We start from the raw sequence: 26,334 nt of genomic DNA on the forward strand, positions 1-26,334 counted from the left end.
CTTCAGATGAGGAGTGATTTAAGCTCAGTGTCCCATCTCTTGACCACATGGTTGGACACAAGCACCAGGTTTGGCCCAATCCTGGCCCAGTGTCATGACCTGTGACCCCCAGTGGGGCCGTGGGATGGCCCCCACTCAGGAGGAGATGATAGTGGGTGAACAGGCTCTGAGTTAAGGACATGTTTGGGAAATAAACTGTCTTGGTTTCAAGATTTTTGATGTGAAAATACATGTATTTGAGAAAAGATAAGGAAATTTAAACATTACTGCAGCTTTAGAGTCAGAAGCAGAATAAAAAAAGATTGAGTGTTAAAAAGGATGAAATATTACAAATATAGAAAATAAAAATATACAAAAATATAAAAATATTACAAAAACAAAAAAAGTTGCACAGGATAACTGTGATATACACACACAATATGTAGTATTTCACAGTGTGTGTGTGTGTGTGTGTGTGTGTGTGCCCAACTCGCATCCACATTGCTTTTTACTCTGTAAGGTGACCTTGGGTGTTTTGAAATTGCCTTTTAAATTAAATTTAATATTATTATTGGCTAAAATATCAGTAGTGGAAGAGGATCATCTACTGAAGTACAAGCACAGATACAACACAAAAAAGTTCCAATAGTACAAAAACATAGGTGATATATATATACTTTAATTTGTACTAATTGTACTTTTTTTTTTAACTGGTCTTGTCCAACTGTGAGTTACTAAGATATCAGTAGTGGGAGAAGTATTTACTCGGCCTCTGCAGGTGATTTAATAAGATATATGGCGTATACTTGTTACTCCACTACTCCAAACTGTCAGCCAGTAACATTGGAAATTAGGATTTTATACATAAAATGAAGTAAAAAATATGATCTATTCTTGTAGAATAATATAACCACTAGTGTATAAACAGTTAAAATGTTTAAAATTAACTCTAATTTTGACCTGCTTCAACAATAAACTTGAAATTTACAGATGAATACATATATCCAGGTAAAGTTAAACCAGTAGTTCTGCAAAAACTGATCTTTACAGGTGATATATTATTATACATTACATATATTGTATATGTATATAATGTTTTTCCTTTATTCTGTAGTTTTTTATTTGTACTTTTTTTAGTGACCTTGACCAACTGGAAGTTATTGTTTTGTTGAATGTAATGTACTTGTTATTCCACTACTTTTAACTATAGCTACATTAGAAATTAAGATTTTACATATATAACATATGAAAAGATGATAAAATATGATGCATTTGAATAAAATAATCTAAACACTTGTACATAAATTGTTAAAATTAACTCAATCTCAGCCAGCTTTAACAATAAAATGATAATTAAACACAAATACATTCTGATAACACTTAACTGTAGATACTTTTATTTATACTAACCTTTTAATTGTAGGACTTTCAGTGTATTTTTTCAGTGTTTTTATTGCTTCTTTTTCCTGCTCATCCACTGCAAGAGAACCATAGAAATTCAAAATAACAAATTACAAAGTGACTTTTTATGTGTGAAACAGGAATCTGACCTCTGGTTTTAGACATGAAGTCACCGAAGAGCCTGACAAACTTTAAAAATAAACTAGAGATGGTACCAGTTTCACAGAACAAGCCCAAATGAAGAGGCGTCACAGATACATATAAGCAGCAGTGATAAAAAGATGATTTGTCCCAATTAAACTACTTTTAAATAATAATAATCCCGACCTTCTCAACAGTATTTTCCACTGGGATCACAGCACACGTCTGTCGACAGGATGCAGCTGTATAAAACAACAAACAGCACCAGGAGGTAGAAGTATACCAAGCTTTATTGAGCATCACACTCATTCATGTACAGGTCATGTTGAATTTTTGTACAACTCTGTCAGTAGTGCAACTCGTGCAAGGATGAAAGGAAAAACAAAACGAGAGTCCTTCAAGTGTTTGAACTTCAGAGGAGCCGATCTGCCGTGACAGCATTCGAAAAGAATGTTACCGAGTCAGCGTCCCGTGTATATAATACATCTGAAAAGACGAAATAAAAACAGGAGTTGTTGGCTTATATATGGTGGACATTCAAGTTGGACCTCCAATCAGAGAGCGGAGCTTTGCAGTGACGCCTCTCCCACCTCTGTCCAACTGAATTTAACCCTTTTACAAAGTGTACAAAATGCACATTGGTATGATACAAAGACTCCTTCCTCCCGATCTCGCTCGCTTTTAAATGCATCAATCAAGAACAGAAGAGAATACACAGTCAATAACATTAACTAATCCACAGGTTAGCGATGTGTCTGAGCAAACTGCGATAGAAAACACATCCTATCTTTATAATTATCTTCAGCTATGAGGACAGCTTGTGTATCCAGACTTTGGTCTGTCCCTTCCAGTGCAGATCTAATATAATGCAATATAGGACAACAGAGGAGGTACACTATTCAACAGAAAGCAGTCGTCCATTTTAATCACGACTCGGCTCAAGACAGCAGAGGAATCAGAGAGACGTGTTTTTAAACATGAACTGTGAAGATACGAGCTGTGAACACAGCTAACCACAGAGCCACAGAGGAACATGACTGAAGTAGAGGTGTCCAAGGAGCATTTTGAGTTATGGTCATGCATTTCAGATACTTTGTAAAACTCTGAACATTTTCTTTGTTTTTTGTTTTTTTTTTCAAAGAGGGTCTTTGTATGAGTTTAACCCCTGAGCAGAAGTCCATTTAAAAAAAGGCAACAAAATAAAAAGACATGAGCAGAGCACAGTGCTGGAGACTGTCGGAAAAATCAAAACGTGATGGTCTTTGTCAAGGATTTCACATTTCTCACACGTCCTTGGCTGCTTGTATTATTGTTGCTGTTAATGTATTTATTGTCCTTTGAATGAGAGTTAGTCCAGACAGGTACCGCTGACATCACGCTAGAGACAAAGACGAGGTAAAGACCAAAGGTGGTGCATATGGAGGCTGAGACAGGCCGTGCTTGCATCTGTTTTTTAATGCAGTTACTTCAAAATAACGAGTTGATCATTTAGTTTGATTGAAGATAACCAAGCTTGCGTTCTCAGGTTAATTCATGCTGATTCTTGAGAAAACAAAAGCTGATTTCTCAAGATAATTAAATCACAAGAAAATGACTTGTTTCCTCAAGATCGTAAATTAATTATACAGCAAGTTGTATCTCACTCTGAAGTAGTTAATCTGGCGCCTGGGCAGTGACTTGCAGCGTCAGAAACCAACAAAAAAAAGGCGTCCTTTAACGTTGGCATGATACGCGGCCAGTTGCTGTTATATTTTAACAGCGCCCGGCGGCATCATGGGGTAAAATGCAGCGGGACAAAGACCAAAGTTAAGGCGGTGAAAGTCCGACTGGGGCAGGCAGACAACCAACTCACGCAGGGTACATGACCAAAAGTTGATATGTGACAGAGTGAGAGTGTGTTGATGGGAGCCGTCATCCGTATTATTATCGCCCAATATCAAAGGAAGCAAGTCGTTTTCTTGTGATTCAGTATTCTGAGAAATCAGCCTTCTGTTTCCTCAAGCATTAACATACATTTAACCCGTAATCTCCAGATAACAGCACTAAAAAAAAATAAATAAAAGCAAGCACGGTCGTTCTAGGCTTCCGTATATACAACCTGCGATACAAACTACAGAAGATAAAGTAGAGTAGCAGAGTTCTTCAAACGTGAACACGACTGCTCAACTGAAACAGCAGTAACACTTCCTGCAACCCATATTTAGCATTTATAAGGAGCATTCAGAAGTATAAACATTTAATAAATGGTTATAACGCACTATAAACGTAGCCGTGCATCAACAGCTGTAACTCCTCCTGTGGGCACCCAAAACTGGAGGCTGCCGTTTTAACTACACAACAGGGAGTAATAATATAAAACATGTCTTCACAGGAGGTTATAATAGTTGAAAATATCCTTGTATCTGTTCCTAACTACATTACAGTGTGTTATAAACCATTTAATAATAGTCTGAACACTGGTTATAAACGCCAAGTACACTGTGTCGACTCCAGTCTGAGAATAAATCCTGTTTCCTGATGACACAACCTCGACTCACTCCTGAATAAAACTACTGTTTCTATGTTATCTTTGGGAAATATTTTCTCACTTTCATGCACTATAAATAGAAATCACCAGACCAGCTGACACTAAAATCTTTCACCAGTAACTCCTGTTGGTGCTTTGTAAAGGTGCCTGACTGTGGAAGCAAAGGCACATTTGAATAATGTCGGCTGTTACAGGTTCACTACTTTACGAGTCAGTTTTAAAACAATAGTCAGGTGCACTGGCTGCTTTAATCATTCCTCCTGTTCTAACCAGCTGTCAAAAGATCTCCTGAAGACTTCTGCTTCTTTACAGCATGGAGATGATTTCAGTCACAGAGTCACACCTACCTATGACGTGACTACCTGACTTCGATGTGACGTCTTTGTCAACGCTCTTCTTTACATGAGCTCTCGTCAATCTTGATTGTTTGCCTGAATCTGGACGCTGTTAGCAGGGAGGAGGCCACCATATCTGACTTGCGCAATGTTGACGACAATCTCTAACATTTTGATCTGGGTCACCTGCCCCTGTCGGACTACGGTGAGCTTCTACTCCTGCTCTATGCAGCTCTGGAGGCCGTGGAACTGCTTCCACAGATCTCTTTTTGACAAAAACATATTCAAAAGTTTATCTGAAGTTAATATGAAGCTTCAGGAGTCGTGGTTTGACAAATATAGTGGGCATCTTCCTGTCCAAAGCCCCTCTTTCTGTTACCATCTGTCCGCTGCAGCTAAACATAAAGAGGGAAATTTGTGCCAAGAAGTCTCGTATTCATTTCAGATAAACTTTGAAAATATTTTGCACCAAAGAGGGCTGCAGATTTTGTCCTCATCACCTACTCTGACAGCACATTAGGAACAATCTCTTACCATCCGGTATAAAATGGAGGAATGATTAAAGCTAGGATCTTGTTCCAATGTTAATGTGACGGAAAGCCGAAAACATTAATGCTTGCAAGTACTGTTTTAACACCGTTGTGTTAAGATCACATGGTAATTATTTCATTATCTCGTGATAACAGGTTCATTTTTTGCCAACAATTATCTCCAGATAGTGAGATAAATCATCACGAGAAAACTACTTTGGTGTTCAAGATCACAGGATTATTAAACGCAAACAAAGGCTCACTTGCCTGCTGTTCAATTATCCTGTGATCAAGAGGGCAAGTTGTTTTTTTGTGATAAATTATCAAGCTTTCAAGCTTAACGAGCTTTCTCACCAAGAACAAAATAACTTGTGATGTTGAGACAACAGCACTGAAAACAATAATTTCATGCACGGCTGTTCTCAGTTTTAAGACTTGAAAAAACTGTGAACCTATCATTTTACTTACGATGCGGACAAAGAGGAACAAAGATAGATTGATCAATTTGAGACGAATGTGCAAAACAAAGACAGAACAAACTTGTCTGTGATTACGTCACAACTGGACTCTGGCCTGTGATCATCAGAAAATCAGCACATAAATAATGTTCTGCATCACTTTTCATACTTGAAACAACTAATTCCTGCTCTGTCACCGTGCTGAATATTGTCTGAGGAGTGATGATAACTAATATGGGATTGTAGTTTAGCATTAAGTGCCTTTTTCAAAGACGTGGTGCTCTTTGTCTCATCCACCTTTGGTCTGAACCAAGATAAAGTCTTCACCTCACACCAGGTAGTCTGGACTGAACAGCTTAAAGCATGTGTGAGGAGTGGATAAGTCGACAGCCACAGGTGAACGTGCCCTCTAGGTTTCTACTCTGCCTCGATCAATATATCACAAATCTTTTCACTCTGAATGTCAGAGGACAAAACATCACCCGTCAAAAATCTCTCTAGGTGAAAACAAGTCTCTGGAGATTAAAAAAAAAAAAGAAAAAGAAAAACCCTGAAATCTTTTCTCTGTACAACCACTGCTTTACATCTGAGAATCATCACAGCTCCGACCCTCAGAGACAATGGGGGTGGGGGGCGTGAGGGCGCAGGACAAGGGACAGCGGTCCTGGAGCCTGCCGTGCAGAGACAGGGACTGACCGGTCAGATCCCTTTAGAACTGGGATGTGAACTCGAGGGGTGGAGATGGGCTTTAACGTGGGCCGCCCCGAACTATGTGTTGGGCGCATGACTGAGACTTTGGGGGTGGAGCTGCTGCCGTTTCTGCAGCTCCTGCACAGCGAGCTGCTGGCACTGGTCCGACGTGGAGAGCTTGTTACATAATGGAGACACACAGTTTGCTGGAATGATCAGTCCTGTGAAGGAAACAAAGACAGAATGAACTATGAGCCTGCAAGAATAATGATGGTGACATTTATAGCACAAATTAAAAGGGAAGGGTTTGACATTTTGGGATATACGCTTATTCACTTTCTTGAGAGAGTTCAGTAAGAAGATTGATACCACACTCATGTCTGTACGGTGAATATGAAGCTGAGGATGTCTTGGTGATGACAGGACAAGCTGCGAACAGGTCCCGCACATACCCCTCCATAAAACCATTTAACCACACCAGGTCATTTTTTCACTTCGATTTTTTGTCCAGATACAAAAACGCCTCAAGCTCAGCAATGAGCAAGACATAACATTTTAATTAGTGATCTTTAGGTGGATTTCAGGCTAGCTGTTAACGTGTCTCTGTGCTATTTAACAGACAGATAGGAGAGTGGTGTCCATATTCAATCTGAATAAGCACCACTTAAATCTGTGGAAAATTTCATATACTCAAGCAACCTTAATCGGCAATGACAGGAGGACAAAATGCCTTTTTTCATACACGTCGGCTTGACTTGACTCGGCAGCCCAGCACGGCAGGACCACAACAGGTCTACCTGCTTGAAAGTGTGTCTTTAACTGATGATGACACGCATGTCTTGAGTTGGTGACCTTTAAAGGCAGCCCCCTCTTTAAGCGGGATTTATACTTGTGTGGCAGACCCTACGCACGTGGCCTACGCTGCTGTGAACATTTCCACTTGTGTGGTGGTGTGTCTGCGTCACTCTGCAGTTACACCGTCGTTTCCACTGAGGGAAATGGTTTCAGCTTACAGAGACAGACAGGAGGTCTGCGTCACATTTCTGGGGAGGTGCACGTCAGGCTACGGCATAGGTACTACGCCGATGCAGAGCCTACACGAGCCTACGGCATCAATTCAACACACAAGTATAAATTTCACCCTAGTGCTGTTTACTATTGTTGTTGGTAGCTCGCTATTTATCATCATGAATTTTCAGGCTGTTTGTAAGATTTTGTTTGGAAGTTGAAATGGATGAAGTGTCTGCTATGTGTGACAACAGCAGCAGAGGCAATTTACAGATGTCTCTAATCTCCACTGAATATTGGTGCTAAATTGTCTCTGAGTGATGATGTAGCCTATCTGACTAAATGTGATGTGTTTAACTGGCAATGGAAACACATCAACGCGCCATGGTTTGACTCAACACGGCAAAAAGTACCAGTGGAAAAACCCTAAAGGGCATCAAGGCATGGCTGGGGAAAAATCCAGAATGCAGTTTCCTCAACTCCACAGCATCTGCAAGTCCAGATCTGATGGTGCTGACTGAAACACCACCAAAGAGATGAAGGAGCAGGCTCCTGCGCTGACAATCTACTGTCAAAGCAATCCCACTTTTAGTTTATAGATGTGTCAAATACCTAAGACTGAAGTGTATTAAAGACTTTTTTAATACCTTCTAAAGTCTTTTTTAAGGAAACTGAATTGAGTGCAGACTTTTTAGGACCACCAAGGAAACCGAACATGTTGTCTTGAATAGGGAATGATGGAAGGCGTTAAATGTGGCCTCATGTCCAAAAGAGGACAATATCAATTTAGAGGTAACATCAATCTTCTCATCTAACTCTCACCAAGAAAGCACGGGAGTATATTTCCCAAAAGTCACAGTCCTTCAACTCACCAACTATCCTCTGTCCATCTTCTGTTCTGAGGCGGACAATCTGCACCTTGACATTGGTTCCACTGACTGGGGTGAGCACTTCCTCTAGCTCGTTCCACACGCTGAGCACCGAGCCACACAGGACGTAGTACGTCCGACACCGGAGACCAATTTCACACTGAAGACCCACCGCTGCTTTCTTACAGTTCCCTCTCCTGTGGAGGTAAGCAAACATATTGTCAGTTGGCAGATCAATGTTACCAATGAAGATAAAAACTTCAGTACTGGCAAGAAGATTTATCAGGCTTTGAAGTAAGAAGTTCACCTTCAACCTCTGAACCTAAAGCACATACCAATATGCATGAGAGCAGATCTTTGCTGACAGCTTGTGCTGGTCGGTCCAGTGCTGCTTGGCGTCTTCTGACAAAACCTAACAAGGCAAAAACAACAACAAAACAAATCATGATTTGTCAAATAAAGAGTCGAGCGTTCTTCTGTGAGTAACTTTAATAAAAGAAACTGTTGTGTCACCTTCTTAAACTTCTTCTTGATGTCTGCGTACGTCTCCAGTTTGAGCTGTCGGCCAGTGTTCGGCCTGTAAACCAGGAACAGCCTCTTCTTGGTGTTCACCTCTTTCACCAGGATGGCTGTTTTCTTGTTGTTCCTCATCTGAAAGCAAAATACACATTATGCTCACAAGAGGGTCCTCCATTGATTTTATAAATGCAGATCTGTTGACTTGTTCTGGGGATTATCACTCAGCTTGTGAGAACAGTTGGATAATGTCTTCTGCTGCACATGGAGGAGATGTGTCAAGTCTGAGAAATATAAAATGTTGTCTCCAAGCTGAAGGTGCAATTAATAACAGAATTCCTACTTTGCAAACAGGGGACGCCAAGTTTAAAAGACACGGGCATTTACCAGTCAGGGGGGGTCTGATGAAAGATGCCACTGACTTGCATTATGGGCAACGTAGTGGTCCAGTGTTTTTGGAGTTTGACCCACACTCGTCAGGAAATCTCTGCCCCTGCTCCGCTAATTTTTTTTTTTTAAACCACTTTTTATAAATCTGTCTCTCACAAGTCCCTCAACTTTATTGAAGAACAAAACTCAATTTCCCATGACCTGGATCAAATAAGATGTTGTGTAGAGTACTACTGCTGCACTCATGTCACACATCTAAGAACATGAAAATAAATCAGTTTAGTTTTGTTTCTCCAAGAAAAGAATCTTTTCTAAATGATAAATATGGATGACTGGCTTCCACTGCTCTTCCCATTAATTTGCATTATTGCAGAGCTCATTCTCTGCCAAGTTATTACATCATTCAATGCGAGCAGATGTCGTTCTGTTATTGTTGCTGGACAAAGAGTCCTGTTCCATCTTGGTGTGCAGTACACAAGGCTTCCTTTACACAGCAGGGTGATCTTGATGCATTTGTGAACTACCAACACTGATCATCATGATGCAGATTTACTTAAATCTTTATCTTATTCTTAAATCCAGTAAGTCCAAATGTCACATCAGCTGCTAAACAAATCAAAACCATTTACACTAGCAGTGATGACTATTTGTGACAGTTGCAGCACTTTGTGGCATCTACCGTGCTCCTATTGACCAAGAGCAGTGTCAGGCCGTCTGTCTGACCCCCAAAGTCCACCAGATGTGTGTTGGTTGCGTCAATGTCTGTGTTTCCACTGGCTGCGGCTGTGCTGCGTTCCGGCTCCATCACAGCTGCGGCGCTCCGGAGCCCTCCGCAACAGATACGCAAGACTTCTATTTTTCCGGACGCCGGAGCACGACGCAGCAATTCAGCACAGAGCAGATCGTGTGGGGCAGGAAGTCGCGCACAGAAACAACAACAACAAAAAATCTGGTTAATTTTCACAATAAAATACACAGTGTTCACGGCGGATCATACTTCCCTGCACTACACCTTGAAAACGTCATAATGGGCGGAGGCAGGCCTGAAGTCAACAGGTCAGAGGTTTTCAGACGTCGTTTCACCCCGTTGACACCATGGACGAGGAGATGTTAATCATGGAGGTGCGCCCAGATGTCTTCCTACTACTCCTCTGGTTTTGTGGAAACTACATCTTGTTATATCGCGCGATTATGTGTGAATTCGCGAGATCTCATGGGTCCTCGTGACTCCCGCTGTCCGGCGGAGCTGCACCGCTGCGCACAGCAAACACAGACGGTGGGTGTTGACGGACGGCGGAGCACGCAGCAGATAACCAGCGCTGCCGTTCCACAACGGACACGCATCCAGTAGAATTCCAGTGTGAGGCAAGTTGCTGTACAGCCTATCCTACTGTTAGCCATTTTTTCAATTTAGTTTCCTTTTAACAACATGGTTAGTGACTTTGAGTTCCTTCTGGTCAACAGTTATGCACTGTGTATGTCTAGGGCTTTTATTGTGAAAGGTAAAAAGGGAAGGAGTGGATCTGGTGTGCCAAGATTGAAAGGAGTAATAAAGTTTGCTGTCTTGGTTCGGACTATGGAGCATCTGTGTGGTTTTATAATGCTCTTAAGTATAGGCCGAGTATAGGTGTAACATGACTGGTTGATGCCTTTATGTGGAATGGGAAAGCTCAGAAAAAAAATCGTCCTCATTTTGCAAAAATAATTACATTACATAATATTCGCTTTCTGTGTTAACAGACTCAAGACAAAAACAGTTTAAAAAAATTTAATATTGATGAGTAAATTAATCGTATGAAAAATAAAATCTGTAAAGGCTTCAGTCTTTTCATACCTGAACGTAAAAACCATCATCTGGTCCATTCTGATCTGCCCAAGCATGCGTTGCTTCCTCCCACGACATCCCTCGCTCCACACTCACCTGTGAAGAGACACACAGATCCAAAGTCAGGTAATGTTACTGCGATCTAAGCACATCCATACGAGGAGAGGGCAGATAAATATATATATATATATACATACAGTGAAGAGTTCCACATGTCCTGACGTGGTGTAGCCCGGTGTTAAGAATTTCCTGCAGTCCACCTTCTTCACCTTCTCGTCACCAGAGCCCAGATCTAACAGAAGACATGAGGAGAATGAGACTGATACCTTTCAGATCCAACGAGGCGCTGAAATCCAGCCTCCAGGGCCGACGCATGATTGTGACTCAACTGATTTTCACATAGAGGAAAGGCTCTTTGAATAATTTAACAGAGTAAAACGCCTCCTGCCCCACTTTTGCTTCTGTATTTGTGACGGCGACTGAATCAGAAAAACGAAGAATGATGACCGTCCTACCGAGAATGCCCATGTCATATCTGCCGTTCTTCTTGGCTTCCTGAATAACTGCTGCCAGAGTGTCGGAGAAGTACTGGAACAAGGCGTTCTGCTGCTGGACCTCCATGCCCAAAATACGGTTCAGGAACTTCCCCATGTTGTTGTAATCTGCAGCAGTAACAAAGTAAATGCATTAGATTTATGTAAAAACTGTACATGCATGGGATGCCCAAATTAAAGAGACAATAGCTGCAATGTCATTCAATTTAAAATCACCTTTGTCCAGTGACATTGCGCCAGATCTGTCCTCCACATTTATGAGGCCCACGCCTATCAATCCACTCTGAATTTCTACACAAAGAAAACACTGTTGTTACTCACAGCCACAGAGGAGAACCATCAATATAAAAAAATGAAAAAGAAATCAATACAGACATCAACCAGTTGTACAACAAACACAACAGATCGTTTGAAACAGCAGTGAAGTCAAAGTACCTTTGAAGAAATCTCCTTTAAAGTTGGAGGGTGGAGACACTAATGGAGCATCCAGCTTTACGATCGACTTCATCACAATTTCCAGAGCGTTTCTGCCGTACTGTAGCCAAGACAAACATGAGTGAGTCACTGGCAAATACAGACAACAATTAGAACTTCAATGGGACGGATGCTTGATGTGCTTACTTTGTTGTCGAAGTTAAACCTGCTGAGATCTCTGGTTTCTGTCGCTCTTCTGTCTCCGTGAGTGAGAGCACCCTGTCATGAACATTTAACACATGCAGTTGGTATTTAGCATAAATGTTAAACTTCCTTTGAGGAGCGACGCTGTTGATTTTTCATTGACTTAGTCCTTACCAGGCTCTCTAGTCTTTTGGCAACGATGGATGCGAATCTCTGCTCTCCTGCAAGCTCTGATATGAGGAAAACATATTCTGGAGCTGTGACCTGGTTTGACCTGTGAGTTCTCCCTGTGACCAGACAGACAACAAACAAAGTTTGAACTACATTTATATTTCACATTTATCAGGCACAGGCAGAGCAGTTTTGAAAAGATGTCACTAGGCTTGATTGTGGCTTTATCATGAGGTTAATATCTACTGACCGAACTGCTGTATCGCTCTGTCTGCACTCCACGGTAACTCTAGTGTCATGTGGACTCTCCGCCGCTTGTTCTTCACTCGACGATCGGCCTGCAGGGATATACCTGAGCTGGCAGCTTCAGAAATGATGGCGATGTTCTGGTAGAAAAGAAAAGAAAATCAATATTTATTTCACATACAAAAATGAAATGCTTTGTTTCTGGTTCCAATTTCTGAGGCAAGTTTATACCATGCAGTGCACCAAGTCACAGACATTACGAGCTGCATGACTGAGTGAAGCAAATAGGTCTGTGAAAACTAAAGGTGATTTTGCACTGAAACGCTGGTGAGTCTGACAGTTTTCACAATCACACTCTGGTCAGGTGAGGACTAAACAACCAGACTGAGACCAGCTGAGAAACTGCTGCAAGCGAACTCTGGTGCTTTAAGTTTGTTACGTGGAAGCAAAGCAGACCAACCACGGGACTTTTGGACAGTAGGTATGTGTCGCAGGCATGAATTAAAAAGGTTAAGGCTCAAACATATCAAACCAACATCAAAGAACTAACGGCGTCGGGGGTTCACTGTTGCCTTGCCTCACGTCACCTGTGTCTCAGCCAAAAAGTCGTACTACAACACTCCGCAAAGACTACAGCCAACAGCCAACTAGCACCTGTGTGAGAAGAAATAACTCCACACCAGCAGGCGGCAACAGTCTGTATTCAACATTAAAAAAAAAAAAAAAAGGAAACTGGAAGACCGTCAGGATGGAGTCAAGACGGTAGTTAGCATATTAACACAACCTGACGTTATACGCACAGAGCATATTTACTGTGCAGCGGTGACCATAACAAAAATAATTACAAAACATTTCTGCTGCAGAGCTCAATAGCTACAAATGAATCTTACTTTATCGAACAAGTTCAGTTTATCTCACTCCATCTTGACGTTAGCTCTTTGTTTACTTTCCTCGCTTCCATTTTGTTCTCATGCACTGAGCTAAACTGCCAATCAGAGTCTCCAACACCACTTTGACATGCTGAATAAGATGAAAAGCTGCTGACGAGGGCCAACTAGTGCCAACGGTTTGCAAAAACTAGGGCGACAGACACCCAACCTACGGCCTGACATTGTTACAGGTATGCGAGTCATCAAGTGAGTGTGAGGATTTTCCCACGGGAGCAAAAACAGATGTGTTTTACTTGTGTCCTACTCCATGTGTTTTGACAATTTTACATTAAAAAGTGAATGAACCCAGTGACCATGCAGTAACCACCCCACTCCCCATAATATTACGGTATAAGAAACCTCTTTTTCATCCTGTTTGTCATTATTTATAACATGAGATTAAACTGTAGCCTCAAGCAATAAAGCTCATAATTTCTTGGTGACACCAGAGAACATAAATAAACACATAAGGTCCAGTAAAGTGCAGCATGACACGTCCGAGGTCTGTATAACTTTATGTTTACATCCTTGGTGTGTTCCTAATAAATCAGTGCAGGCCAAAACTAAAAGACATGTGTTATGTTTTTTTTTTGTTTTACCCTTGATCTGGACCAAATGAACTTAACTATAGGTGTGAAAGCAGCTTCAGTTATACCACCAAAACCTCTCATTACTTAAAAAAAAAAATCTCTACAATAACTTTACCTTCTCTCCGTCCATGAACCTCTGCTTCTCTGTGAGATTGAGGATTTCCACGGGGACGTCCAGCTCAGAGCGAGATTCATACGTGATGCTGCCGTCGTCGTTACTGACCACACGACCTTTGCGTCCCGTCATCTGAAGCACAGTTGAAGGAACAGTGAGAGGAGTTCATATAAGAACCAAACACTGAACAATTAAACAAAAACACTACAACAACACTATTAAAGGCTGCAGAGACGTCACACAGATGTTTATACCTCAGCTACGTTTTCAGGTCCTCCCAGTTCATCTATGAGCTCGTCCAGAGTGTTGGGAGGTAGATCCTCGGCTAGATCTTCCAGTCTTTCCAGCAATCCTTTCTTCATATGCTGGGCGTGTTCCACTGCATCCTGACTTGTGAGGCAGCTATCCTGACTCTCTGCCTTGACTTAACAGGTAAAAATGAGACAATCATTAAGCCTGGAAAGGCTGAATAAGCTGTAACACTAACTTTGCCGTGTGGCAATGTGCTTACCTATGGCAGGTGTGCTGGGGGGGATGACAGGGGCAGTGAAAGCGGGCCTGGTGGAGCCCAGCCCAGAGGCTAACAAGGCACTTTGAATGGAGTCTGGATCGATGCTCTTCCTCCTCTTTTTTTTCTTCTTCTTCTCTTTCCCTTTCTTTGGTTCCTTTCTGATGAGCCATGGATCTAAAACAGGATAAAGAATAACTGTAAGCACGGGATTGGACATAAAAATGTAACCTTCAAGACTTGCCTCAGAAGTCTCACCATCTTCGTCGTCGTCATCAGACTCGTCTCTGAATGGGTTGAAATCGTCGTCTTCGTCCCCTGAGCTGACAGATTTGAAGCTGTCGTCACTTTCTTTACCGGACTCTTTGTCCGACTCCTCCGAATCACTCTCCTCCGAGCTGGTACCAGACAGACCACCGTGCTGGCGAGGCTTCTTTTTCGGCTGCTTTTTGACCTCTGACCCTGGACGGACGATCAGATAATGATGGAAAAATAAATTCAGAATTAAAAATGTTTGAACAGCACATAATTTTGCTCACAAGAATTGAGACACAAGGTATATTTAAGACAAAGCCATATCTTCGTTGTTTCAGGGAGTCTTTTGAGCAGGTACGTATGGAGGATGAAAAAAGGCTTAAGCATCAATAAATAATTAAAAAAGGTTTAAATAAATAAATAAATGAATACATAAATAAATAAATGCATAAATACAGGAAAAACATAAATGACTAAATATATACAAGAATAAATAAATACATATAGAAATGAATACATAAATAAATAAAGAGAAAAATAAATAAATAATTAAATGAATAAATATATGCAGGAATAAATACAGAAATTAATATATATATAAATAAATAAATGCAAAACACAAGAATAAATAAATACAGAAATGAATAAATAAATAAATGTTTGAAAAATACAGAAGTTAATAAATGAATAATTATTTACAGGAAAAATAGATATAAAATTAACAAATACATAAACATAAATAAATACAAAAATAAATAAATTAATAAATATATAAAGCAATGAATAAATGTATAAATATATGAGGAATACATAAGTAGAAAATGAAATAAATAAATGGATAAATAACAAAAGAATAAATAATGTATTAAACACACAGGAATAAATAAATACATTCAATAAATGTATACATAAATAAATCAATAAATAAAAGTTAATAATTAAGTAGACATTAATAAATGTCTTAGATTTATTCCTACTTTTTTTGTACAACTACAGTTATTTATTTATATATTTACGCATTCATTTACTTATTTCTATATTTATTTTTACGTTTACTTATCTACTGATACTTAAGTCATTTTTCGTCCTCCACAGGAGTCAGTAAATCAGTATTAGCTTTCAGTCTTTATCACCTTTTCTTTTCTTGCCCTTGGGTTCTGGTTTTGCTGTGGTTTCACTGGGAGAGGGGGTCTTCTTAGCTGAGAGGTCAATACCCAACAGGCTGTAAAGTTTCTGTCTGTCAGGAGCTGGAAAGTGCTTCTCGATCAGGGATTGCAGCACACCTCTACAACAACAACAACAACAACAACATCATTTTATATTACAGTCACTTACAAACATTATTCTGTATAAAACTGTGTGAGGATCATATTAAATCTTCCCGTACTTTGCAGTTGACACAAAGTCGTTGAGCTCTCCTCCTCCTTCCTCCAAGGCCTCGAGTGTTCTGGCTTCTCCAGTGGACTGAAGACCGATCACCACGCACTGCAGAGGAAAAGTGTGCAAGGTTAGAGCAGGCAGCACAACATGGACTGTTTCAAGAGGGCATTAAGTAGTTGTTGCCTATTAAAAGCATGCATCTCTGGTGTTGCAGTGCTGACCAGAGGATCTTTTAGCTAACACAGTCCCTGAAGTGGTCAGGTACTGGGGTCTCCCAATTAAGTTTTCACCAAAATCTTAATTTAATTCATTTAAGTACTGTTATATTTTAAGACTAGTCTCACCTTTCCGTTTTGCACCTCCTCTCTGGCCAGCTGCACCACTCTGCGGACTTTGGAGGCGATGCAGAGGTATTTGAAGAACCTCTGGTGAGCAGACCAGAACTGTCCCCACATGGACTTCTTCATGCGCTGCTCAGCATCCATCAGGTTCGCTGCCTGCTGGAACTTCTCACGTGCCTCCACCCACTGCGGAGAAGCGTAATGAAATCAAGTTAACTGCAAGCACAAAAAACATAAAACACAATAATGTGATTCTTTTATGTTCTTACCAGCCTCACAGATTTGTTGTACATGTTGATGTATTGCTGAGTCAGGGGAACCTCCTCAATCTTAAAAGTTACACCTGTAAAACTCAACTGCCTCGCAATGTACATCCCTCTCAGCTTCATGTCCATAGCTACGATCTCCATGGCGCCAACACCTCTGAAAATGAGTTTCAAAAACATTTATAAAAACAAACATGTTAGCACATTTTTTCGCACACCACCAGTCAAGCCTCCAGACAGTTAGCAAAAAGAGAAACTTACCTGCGCTCAACAGCTTGGATAAAGTTGCCAAATTCTCTGAAGGGTGTTTTATGCCCCCAGATGCCCAGACGATTCATATAGGCCATATTTCGTGGTTCAGAGGCACCTAATAGGAAAAAGGACACTGTCAGACATCACCCAAGGACGGGCATAAGTACTTAAATACTCAATTGAGATGCCGGTATTCGTTCCAGTGTACAGAGTAACTGCTGTCCCACCTCCCACTTTTATTTATATATTTTTTTAACTATTTAAAATGGGTGAAATCTCACTCTATTGTAGAGCTGCGTTCAGTGTATTGCTTCACTCAGTGTCTCTCTCTCTCTGTTCAAGAGACTACTGCTGCAGGAGTGTGAGATCCACACGTGGGAACACTTGGTGAACATCCGCCTGAACACTAACTGATAGCATCACACGGCTAATGTTCCCTAACGGGTTTCACATCAGAGTCGAGCAATTTTGGTTTTGGTGTGAGTTTTTAAAGGGCTCAGAGTTGGATGCTAGCTCTTACAAGCTGAGCAGATGTTGAACTGACCAGGCAGAGAGACTTCAGAGACAGTCCTTAAGCACTGTGTCTCACTTATGTAACGGCAGAGACAGTTTGCTTATTTTTCTCATGTTAACTTTGAATTTATAGTTTCAGAATTTATGCCTAGTGAGGCGTCGGTGGCTTAGTGGTAGAGCAGGGGCCCCATGTACAAGGCTGTTGCCACAGCGGCCCGGGTTCAACTCCAGCCTGTGGCCCTTTGCTGCATGTCACTCCCTCTCTCTCTCTCGCCCTTTCACACTTCACTATCCTATCAATTAAAAGGCAAAAAATGCCCATAAAAATATATTTAAAAAAAAAAAATTGATTGATTGTTCAGTAAATTGATTTAAAATTGCACTAATTTTGGGGCGTCGGTAGAGTAGTGGATAGTGCCAACGCCCCATGAACAGAGGCATTGCCTCGCTGCAGCAGCCATGGGTTTGAATATGGCTTGCAGCCCTTTGCTGCGTGTCAGTCCCCACTCTCTCTCTCCGTCTCCCCATTTCACTCTCTGTTCTGTCATTAAAAGGAAAAAAAAAAGGCCCACATAAATAATCTTAAAAAATAAAATTGCACTTGTTTTCTGTTGTTGGCCAATTTACATTCCTGTTCTTTCGTTTGTTTTTTTTGTGAGCACTCTGTAATAATTTCATGCGAATACTAGAATACGGAAGTTCCTTAAAATGCCGTCAACTGCTCTAGATCAACGCTCCTGGACGCAAGTGAATATTCCTACAACCAATAAAAGCATCTAAACAGGTGACCTAACGCTGAGCGACAGACAAATGTATGTATGTATGTATCTCTGCGTGCAGAGATAAGCTTTGATGGTTTTGCTTCAACAGAAAGTCCCATATCAGCTGCAACCATCTTGTTTGTTTTCAAAAATATCTCAACAGCCTCCTCTTTGCCAAGCTAGGTTTATGTTTGCTGTCGTCTCCTCAGCCTTACGGTGCATGGGCCAAAAAAGACGTCATCGCTAATTTTTCGTACAGCGCAAACACAGCGCAAATTGTCATTCATCGCCTGAAACACACCCCATAAACAATTTTGATTAGAAAACTGTCTAAACAGAGGAGGACCTGATGTGTCTGCCAGAGCAAATAAAACATCAGCTTAGGCTGCAGATTCATCACCTCCACCCAAGTTTACACTGCCAATCCATTTAAAAAAAAAAGCGAACTTAATTTGATTATGTCTACTGACCTGTAGCACTTGCATACACAACCCGAGCATTGGGGAGTTTGTTCTGCAGCTCCAACACTGCAAGCCCAGTTTTTGTAGGTTTGGACGATCCAATCGGACAAACATTTTTGGCTTTGTGACACTCGTCATACACAATCTGAGGACATTTGGTTAAGGAAAGCCATCACATTATCTTGTTTAAATTACTCTGATACACTCAAGTTCAGTTTTTCACACATGAAACTAACATCTACTCCACTAACTGGTGTCCACTTGAGAAGGATACAACGCCATCGAAGTCCTCCCCACACCAGTGGAGAAGCTGCTGAAATCTGGTCTTGTACTTCCCTCCTGATTGGCTCTCTCCTATCAAGGACGAGTAGGTGGCAAATATCACACCTTTCTTCACACTCCCATTGTGTTTTGAGGAGATTTTCCCATATTTGAACTGAAAATGCAAAAGTGTTATTGAGTCACAATCTGACATTATGAAGCCACTAAACACTTGTCATCAGTTTCATGTATGCACCATAGAAGTATCTTACCTTATTCAGTGAGTGAACCTGGATGTTTTTAGCTCCTATGTCCCGTAGATCCCTCTCAGCATCATACTTCAAGTCGTTTGAGACACTAAACCTGAACAACAGAAGAAAAGATATATGAAGAGGTCATTCTGTTGGCAAAACATTTCTTGGAAAGATCATAATTTGTAATTCCCTGTGTAAAAATATATACTGTAAAAGATTTCAGGATGTATTTACCAAAGTGATCTCTTCCTGCCTAAAAGATAATTCTCATAGATGATCCCCGCGATGGTCCGGCCTTTCCCCACACCAGCTCCATCTCCAATCAAATAGGCAGCTCGATCACCGCTGGGGAGGAATGTCTCATGTTGCTGTGGAGCAGAAACACAAGAAATGCACAATTAAAATGGCACAACCTTAATTTTCTAAACAAAATGGACACACAAAACCGTATTTTAAGAAAAGAGAAGGCAGGTCTAAACTTTGGCATCTGATTTTGATTGGACTCATTCTTTCTATAGAAATATTTTTATTTTAAGTCAGCTTTAAGTTGTTTTTTAGTGAACTGATTATTGCTTATTTAGTCTAGTTTCAAGACAATTTAGAAAAAAAATTATTTTATTCATAGGGCACATTTTTCAGGCTACTCAAAGTACAGAAAGTTTGTTGTTACATGCCAAATTAAATCACTACAGAAGAACCTAAATAAGTAGAGTCGCAGAATATATGTGATAAATGTAATAAATGACAGTTTTTAAACCAGAGAACTGCATTCAGTAGAGGGTAGATCTCCGTCAGACAGGCAGCCGTCAGAGATGATTGCAGCCACGCATCACACCTGCAACTGGTAGAATTGTCCCTTCTGGCTTCCTTACAGTTAAAATGGCGGCAAAGATAACATAAGATAAAGGGTTTTTTTTCCATCTCATAGCGTGCTTAACGTTAGTGGATCATAACATATTGAAAATGTCATTTATCTGCAGATGCTCTGATTCAAAATGAGTCAGTTTTTGACCCATGATGGAGGTCAAGATGTGGCCTGCAACAGACAGTAGGGCTTGTTGTTTGTAGCCAAGACGAGTTCCAGAAATGCCTTTTGCTCTGTGCTTTTGCTACGTCACTTTGTTGATCACTTGCAGCCCCTACCAGCCGGTGAAGAGGGGTGAGGAGTCAGCAATTAATAACGGTATAAACAGTCAATAAAAACAGCTTTGCAACAGTTGTGAATCACCACAACCAGAAGAGGTCCCTGAAGGAAGAAGTTTGTCTTTAATTTTGTCACATGTTGCGAATTTTCACAACGAATAGAACAATAAAATGCATCTGAATCAGTGTGCAAGATTTCTGTGTATGATTTCTTGCGGGTGACAGATTAAAAAAAACTCATCCGAAAAAGCAAGGACTCAGTGTGCAAAGGCCTTAAGATAAAGATGTGTTTCTAAAACGGTTGTTTGCTTTTCTATTTGTCTGTCGTTCACATATTCATTTGTTTGCAGACACCTTTATTTCCAAAGGTGACTTTTTATTTTGTGTTAGGATTTAAAAAAAAAAAAAAAAAAAAAAAGGCTGTTGAGGGATATTTTTGTTAGTTGCTAAAATGATCATTGCTCACCTGAGCTGCGTATGTTATGGCCTCCAGCTGCAGAGCAGACAGGCAGCCATTATCAATGACTTCTTCTGGGATGGACAGTCTGTACCACACATCAGGAGGGTTGACACTGGACAGGGAACTGGTCTCCACCACAGGATCAGGATGCCGCAGGCCAATCTTTACTGCATTGACAAACCCACCCGTCAGTGGATCGAGCGATTAACAATAGCAGGATGTCTTTTGTTTGATCACAGACGACACGGTGCACTGCACAATAAATGAAGGCCTCCGAGACAAGAATGGCTACACATCAATGTTAGGTATTCTTTGAATTATCTTGACTAACCGTTTTCACAGACGTGTGTTTTTAAAAAATATTCTGCAATATAGCACTGACATTTGAAACCAACACAACATCTATACTTACATTTCATTGGCATGTACTCTGCATAAGTCTCTGCATGACCCAACTCCTCCTCCTCTTCCTCCTCAGGCTCATCCTCCTCCTTCATCCCGGGGATTTTCTGTACACAGAAATCGACACAACCATAAATATTAACTTTCCAATAGGGCCTTAAATACACCAACACATTTGGCAGCATTCAACAGCTTTCTAAAATCAATATGAAAATGCTTACCAGAGAATGTGAGAAGGTTTGCACTTTAATGTCGTCATTAATCCAGTTCCTGGCGGCATCTTTGCCCAAAACTTCCTTCTTGATCCCATTGTTTATTTCACCTGAAACACAAACAGAGACAGCAGGTGTTACTGTGACAATTCAAATACTGACAAGTGTTAACGTCAAAGTATTAGGAGGTGTCTGATCTCAGGTTGGTGATTCCATCAACTTATCCTTTTGCTAATGACAGCACAATTTAAAGCTTCAATGATTGGTCTGTTAATCAATAAGTTGATCAACAGACACTTAAAAGTGAGATTTTGATTAATGCTGATGGTTTAGTCAGTATCTTTAGGTTACTGACTCTTGATTGGACAAAACAAACAGTGTAAGACATCATCTTGGACTTCTTTAATATGTTAAGATACATTTAAAACCAAATAATACATGGATATAAAAAGCGGTCGTCACTCCTTTAGCACAGCTGACCCATGTTAAAAATGTTGAACGTTTTTCTCTACAGTCCACATTTGCACGTCTCGGGTCCTGGTCTTTCTCAAGCTGTGCCTTACACTTGTCCAAGTAAAGCCACACATTATTCATTTGGCATTTCTCTGGCAGCGTGCAAATTAACATCTCGTCAAAGTGCAAGCTGCAACTCAGGTCGGAGTCTGATGTTACCCACACAGAGAACATGACTTCCAAGTGGCGTGACTGAATTTACTGATCTTCCAGAACATTAAATATGCTCTCATATACAGGCATTTGAGAAGCAAATTTTCACGACTTATACAAAACTTCCTGGGTTTAATTATTTTCCAAAACTTCTCCAAACCTGGAAATTGCGATTTTGAAGTTTCATGGCTTTCCCAGGTTTTTCATGTCCGTACAAACCCTGTTACAACCTTTTTAAACATCTTAAAAGCCTCTAAAAATAGAAGATGATTAAAACCATAAGTCATGACTGTTTAGTTCACTGTATTTTCAGCCTTCACGGGTAAAAAACAAAAATATAACTGCACATTTAAATGACCTGTGGCTGTTGCTGTTGCTACTGGTGGTGCGATGTTAGGTGGTGGCTTTAGCTTCATGAGCTCCATCAGACTGTTGCCCTTCAAACCAGTGGTCTTCACATTGCTGGTCCGAAGGAGGTCTTTCAACTGAATCTGCTGAAAAAAAAAAAAAGAAGAAAAAAAATATATAGTCAGCCTCATGACACAAAAGAAATGCTTTTCTCTGTGTTGTTACGACCTTGGTGGAACTGCAACGGTATCCATGGTTTCCGTGAACATACCTGATCTCTGTTAGAAGGCACTACTGTGGACACTGAAGGAGGAATACTTGTGGAGGAGGGTGTCGAAGATCCTCGCAGGGCTGAATTAGCAACATGGACCACTTTGGTGACAGTTATGGTGTGTTTGATCGGGTTTGTTACTGATTGTTTGGTCACAGCAGCTCCAAGTGACGGCAACTGATTCAGCTGATTTAAGACAAACGTGGTGGTTGATGGCTGAGGTTTGTGCTGTCGGAGGGAAGAGAGGATTTTTAATAAGGTGCAACAAAACAACATCAGCTGCAAAACAACATTGTATCTTCAATAATTAATTAAGGGATCTTAATGTTCTGTAATCTCACCCTGATAGTAACAATAGGGACTGGAGCTGGAGGCTCAGGTCGAACGACTTCCACTGACTCTGTCCCCACACCGACATCCAGGGCACTGATGGAGATAGACTGGAGGAGGAGCAGGAATAAGGACATTAATATTCAGTTATGAAAACATTAATAAACAAATCACTCCTCCTTCATAAGAACAGAGATCATCTTACTTGCTGGGTTGTAGAGGGCTGTGCAACATCCTGAGAATCAACATCAAATAGGCCAATATCATTTGGGCAAATGCCACTCTCACTCAGGGCGGCGAGGAGTAAATCCTGTCCAGGATCCATCTGCAACACAAATATATTTGTCCTTATGTTAAAGTCTTTCACATACAGTGCTGACGACATTTGTTCACTACTAAAAACAATAATAACATAACAAAAATGTTTAGAGGTGAAAGAGTCCGGTAAATTGACTAGGTGATCAATACAAAATACATTGGCACCAACAAAGCAAGAAAAAGAAATGTCTGGCTGGAAAATGTAATGTAACAATGACTTCACCCAGACATAACTCTCAGTTGCAAATTTAAATGCACATTTACAACAGAGAGGTTTAAAATCTGATGCTATCTTCACCAAACTCACAACTTTTCAAAACATAATTTATCACCCGAGTAGTTTAAGCTTTAACGCTGAGATCCCCACATCGAGTTACTTTTTGTCCACAGCATGTTATCAAACATTGCCAAAAAGACTAACCTCTCCTTGACCGAGTGGATGAACCACACCTGGCTAACAGCCATCAGCACATCAATAATAATGTAAAAAATAGTTTAAATTCTACTTGTAGCAGCCATGAGAGAAATGATGCAACACTGCAAGCTTACAAGGAAACACAGTTATGTGACCAAAATAATGCATGAACCAAGAATCACATAAGGGATGTTGGGACCCACATGTAGAGAGCACAGGCATGGGCTCAGACACTGGATACAAAATCAAATTTAAAGCTTAGTTTTCAAACGATAAAGAAACTAGAAATACAATTTTACAGTCGGCATAGAAACACTGATGTTCTGACTTTTAAGTTTAGCGCACAAGTCATTTAAATCCAATGTAAGCAAACGATCAAACCTCTTTAAAATGTTCACCTCGCCGTAAATCCTCCGGGAAAACACGCCGAAAAACAGCAAGAAATACACACTGAAATATAACACTAGCTCGATGTATTTATATTGACTACAAATTGAGATTGACACCAGAAGAAGGAGAGTTAGCCATTTCTCACAGCGACGTCTGCGCGCAGGTCAGGTCCGCGACTTGTTCCAAAGTGACCCAAAACAAGACACGTGTTTGCAATGCCCTGCAACGGTGCGATCAACTTCCTGGTCCCTCTGACTCAACCGGAGCTTCCCCCTCCTCGTTAGCTCCTCCGGTTAATAATTATTCATTCAAACAATCACCTATAATGTACAATATGACGAGACATTTACAGCACCGACATATTTAAGTGTTTAACGCTGCTAATTTGGCACAAGCTAACCCTGCCTGGCGCACTGACACAGGAGCTAAATTGGCCTGGCTGAACCAGGGTGACACGGCTTAACTGTGCTAACAGAAAGCTAACACACACACACACACACACACACACACACACTGAGCTCAAAGACACTTTCACATTCATTCTGTGACACGACAGTGCAAACATGCACCTCATTAAAGCCAAACCCTGTAGAAAAAACTGCTAATTTAAGACCAAACTCTCACAGCTGTTGTAAGATATTAACAGTCACCACAGAGACATGCTCCCAAATATCAGTTAGCTTTAACCGTTATATCCGCTGTAACCTCACACTAACATTTCACATTTATTACCCAATATTTGCTCATTTTATTTTAACTTTTAGCTCACATTGGGTTCAACAGTTTAACTGCGAGAGCCATATATATAACTTGTTAACAGTAAGGTACTTTTGCAGATTTGTCACTGAGCATATCTTAAAAGACTTTGTATCATTATATATTCCTCCTCACTGAATTCAGACAACTTGTATATATTAGCACACTTGTTTTAAGTGCGTACTGGTAGTATGTTTCCCATGGGTGCATTTACTATTTAATATTTGTATTTTAGCTTACTTATAGTGTACTAATTTACTCTATTTTTCTCCTTCGTATGTTCTATGTATAATCTATAGATATATCTAATTCTTACATGGTATGGTAAGGTTTATTGTTCTATTGATAGATATTTTTCTATCTATCGAGATATCTATTTATAATGGAAAAATGTGGTGTTTGGCTGCTTTAAAAACCCGAAAGAAAAGAAAACAAGTATTTTTTAAACAAATGTAATAATAAAGTTGTCTTTTCTAAATTCATGATTATAAATTAAGCAATAAAAACTTTTTGTTAAGTTTCTCTAAAGGATAGAGCAATGAAACTATCCATACTTTTCAATTCCACTAACAAACAGGCTACAAAACACTAATATCTGTATGATTTATCTTTGTGTACTGTGATATAACGCTACATCTGCTTTTTTTGTTTTTGTTATATTTCTAAACTATTCCCAGTGTGCTAAGTCTGTGTTATGTTGTTTTGTTTAATTAAATAAAGACAGAATTAAGAATTAACAGGTTGATGATAAGGTGCAATCCGAAGCTAGCTTGTTTTAGCTAGCTTGTTAACGTTACGTTGGTGAGGAGCTGCTGATAAAAAGCCGTTAGCCAGCTCACTAATGTCGGGTGTAAAAAACACCTCCGTGAACTAAAGTCTCAGGTGTCCTTCCTCAAACCTTCCCCACCTGCAGCAGCGGGGCTCGGCGGCGGGGTTCAGCTAACAGCCCCCTCGCATTGTTGTGATGTTGTTGACGGCGCTCTGTGTCATTGCTGTTGCTAAGCTAACATTAGCAACGCGGAGTAAACGAAGACGAAGCTGTCACTGCCTCAAATCGAAATAACGTTCATAATACCGCCGTGATTTGTCACCGCGCCATGACAAGTTAGTGTTTGTAATAAGCGGGACGTTAGTGTTAAATAAAGCAGCTCCCCACGCTGATTTCAACTTACTTGACAGTTCAGCGACCACTCTCGGCTCCTGGTCGGCAGCAGTTTGTTGTCCTCTTCGCTCTGCCGAGCTCACGCCATCTTTTTTTATCAAACGCTCAGCCGCATGCTGGTCACGTGACGCGAAGGCCCGTTTTCGCAGTCAAACTCCTCGGACGGTGTCGGTGAAAACGGGTCTCCGAGCAGCCGCGGGGCGTCCCTCCGCCGTAATCAACCCACAAAAGCGAAAAAGTTGGCATTTCTAAAACGTTAGCACAAACGACAAACATAGCAGAGTCAGCGAGCTAATGCAACATCACGTGACCCAGCC

The 26,334-nt window shown here is 40.6% G+C and overlaps 1 protein-coding gene across 4 annotated transcripts; it reads right to left on the reverse strand.

The window, feature by feature from the left end:
* Positions 1–1,793: 1,793 nt before the first annotated feature.
* sbno1 (strawberry notch homolog 1 (Drosophila)) lies at positions 1,794–26,334 on the reverse strand. Of its 4 annotated transcripts, none has more exons than XM_049559839.1 (33): positions 26,028–26,334; positions 23,182–23,301; positions 22,988–23,086; positions 22,647–22,874; positions 22,386–22,518; positions 21,371–21,471; positions 21,160–21,256; positions 20,754–20,914; positions 19,379–19,512; positions 19,163–19,253; positions 18,904–19,065; positions 18,639–18,774; positions 16,904–17,009; positions 16,646–16,799; positions 16,380–16,562; positions 16,043–16,140; positions 15,789–15,940; positions 14,659–14,862; positions 14,404–14,577; positions 14,147–14,316; positions 13,893–14,024; positions 12,263–12,398; positions 12,016–12,128; positions 11,845–11,916; positions 11,659–11,758; positions 11,440–11,514; positions 11,185–11,331; positions 10,867–10,961; positions 10,679–10,765; positions 8,452–8,589; positions 8,274–8,350; positions 7,942–8,135; positions 1,794–6,282 (listed from the first exon to the last, which is right to left on the reverse strand). In XM_049559839.1, the coding sequence occupies exons 2-33, from the start codon at positions 23,299–23,301 to the stop codon at positions 6,140–6,142; spliced, it is 4,212 nt and encodes a 1,403-aa protein (XP_049415796.1). In that variant the 5' UTR covers positions 26,028–26,334; the 3' UTR covers positions 1,794–6,139. The 4 variants fall into 4 exon arrangements, with proteins under 4 accessions (XP_049415796.1, XP_049415792.1, XP_049415794.1 ...); XM_049559835.1 differs by having other exon boundaries at positions 22,386–22,521; XM_049559837.1 differs by lacking the exon at positions 26,028–26,334 and adding an exon at positions 25,763–25,790 and having other exon boundaries at positions 22,386–22,521.

Source organism: Epinephelus fuscoguttatus, linkage group LG18 (assembly GCF_011397635.1).
Source record: "Epinephelus fuscoguttatus linkage group LG18, E.fuscoguttatus.final_Chr_v1".
Classification (NCBI taxonomy): Eukaryota; Metazoa; Chordata; class Actinopteri; order Perciformes; family Serranidae; genus Epinephelus; species Epinephelus fuscoguttatus.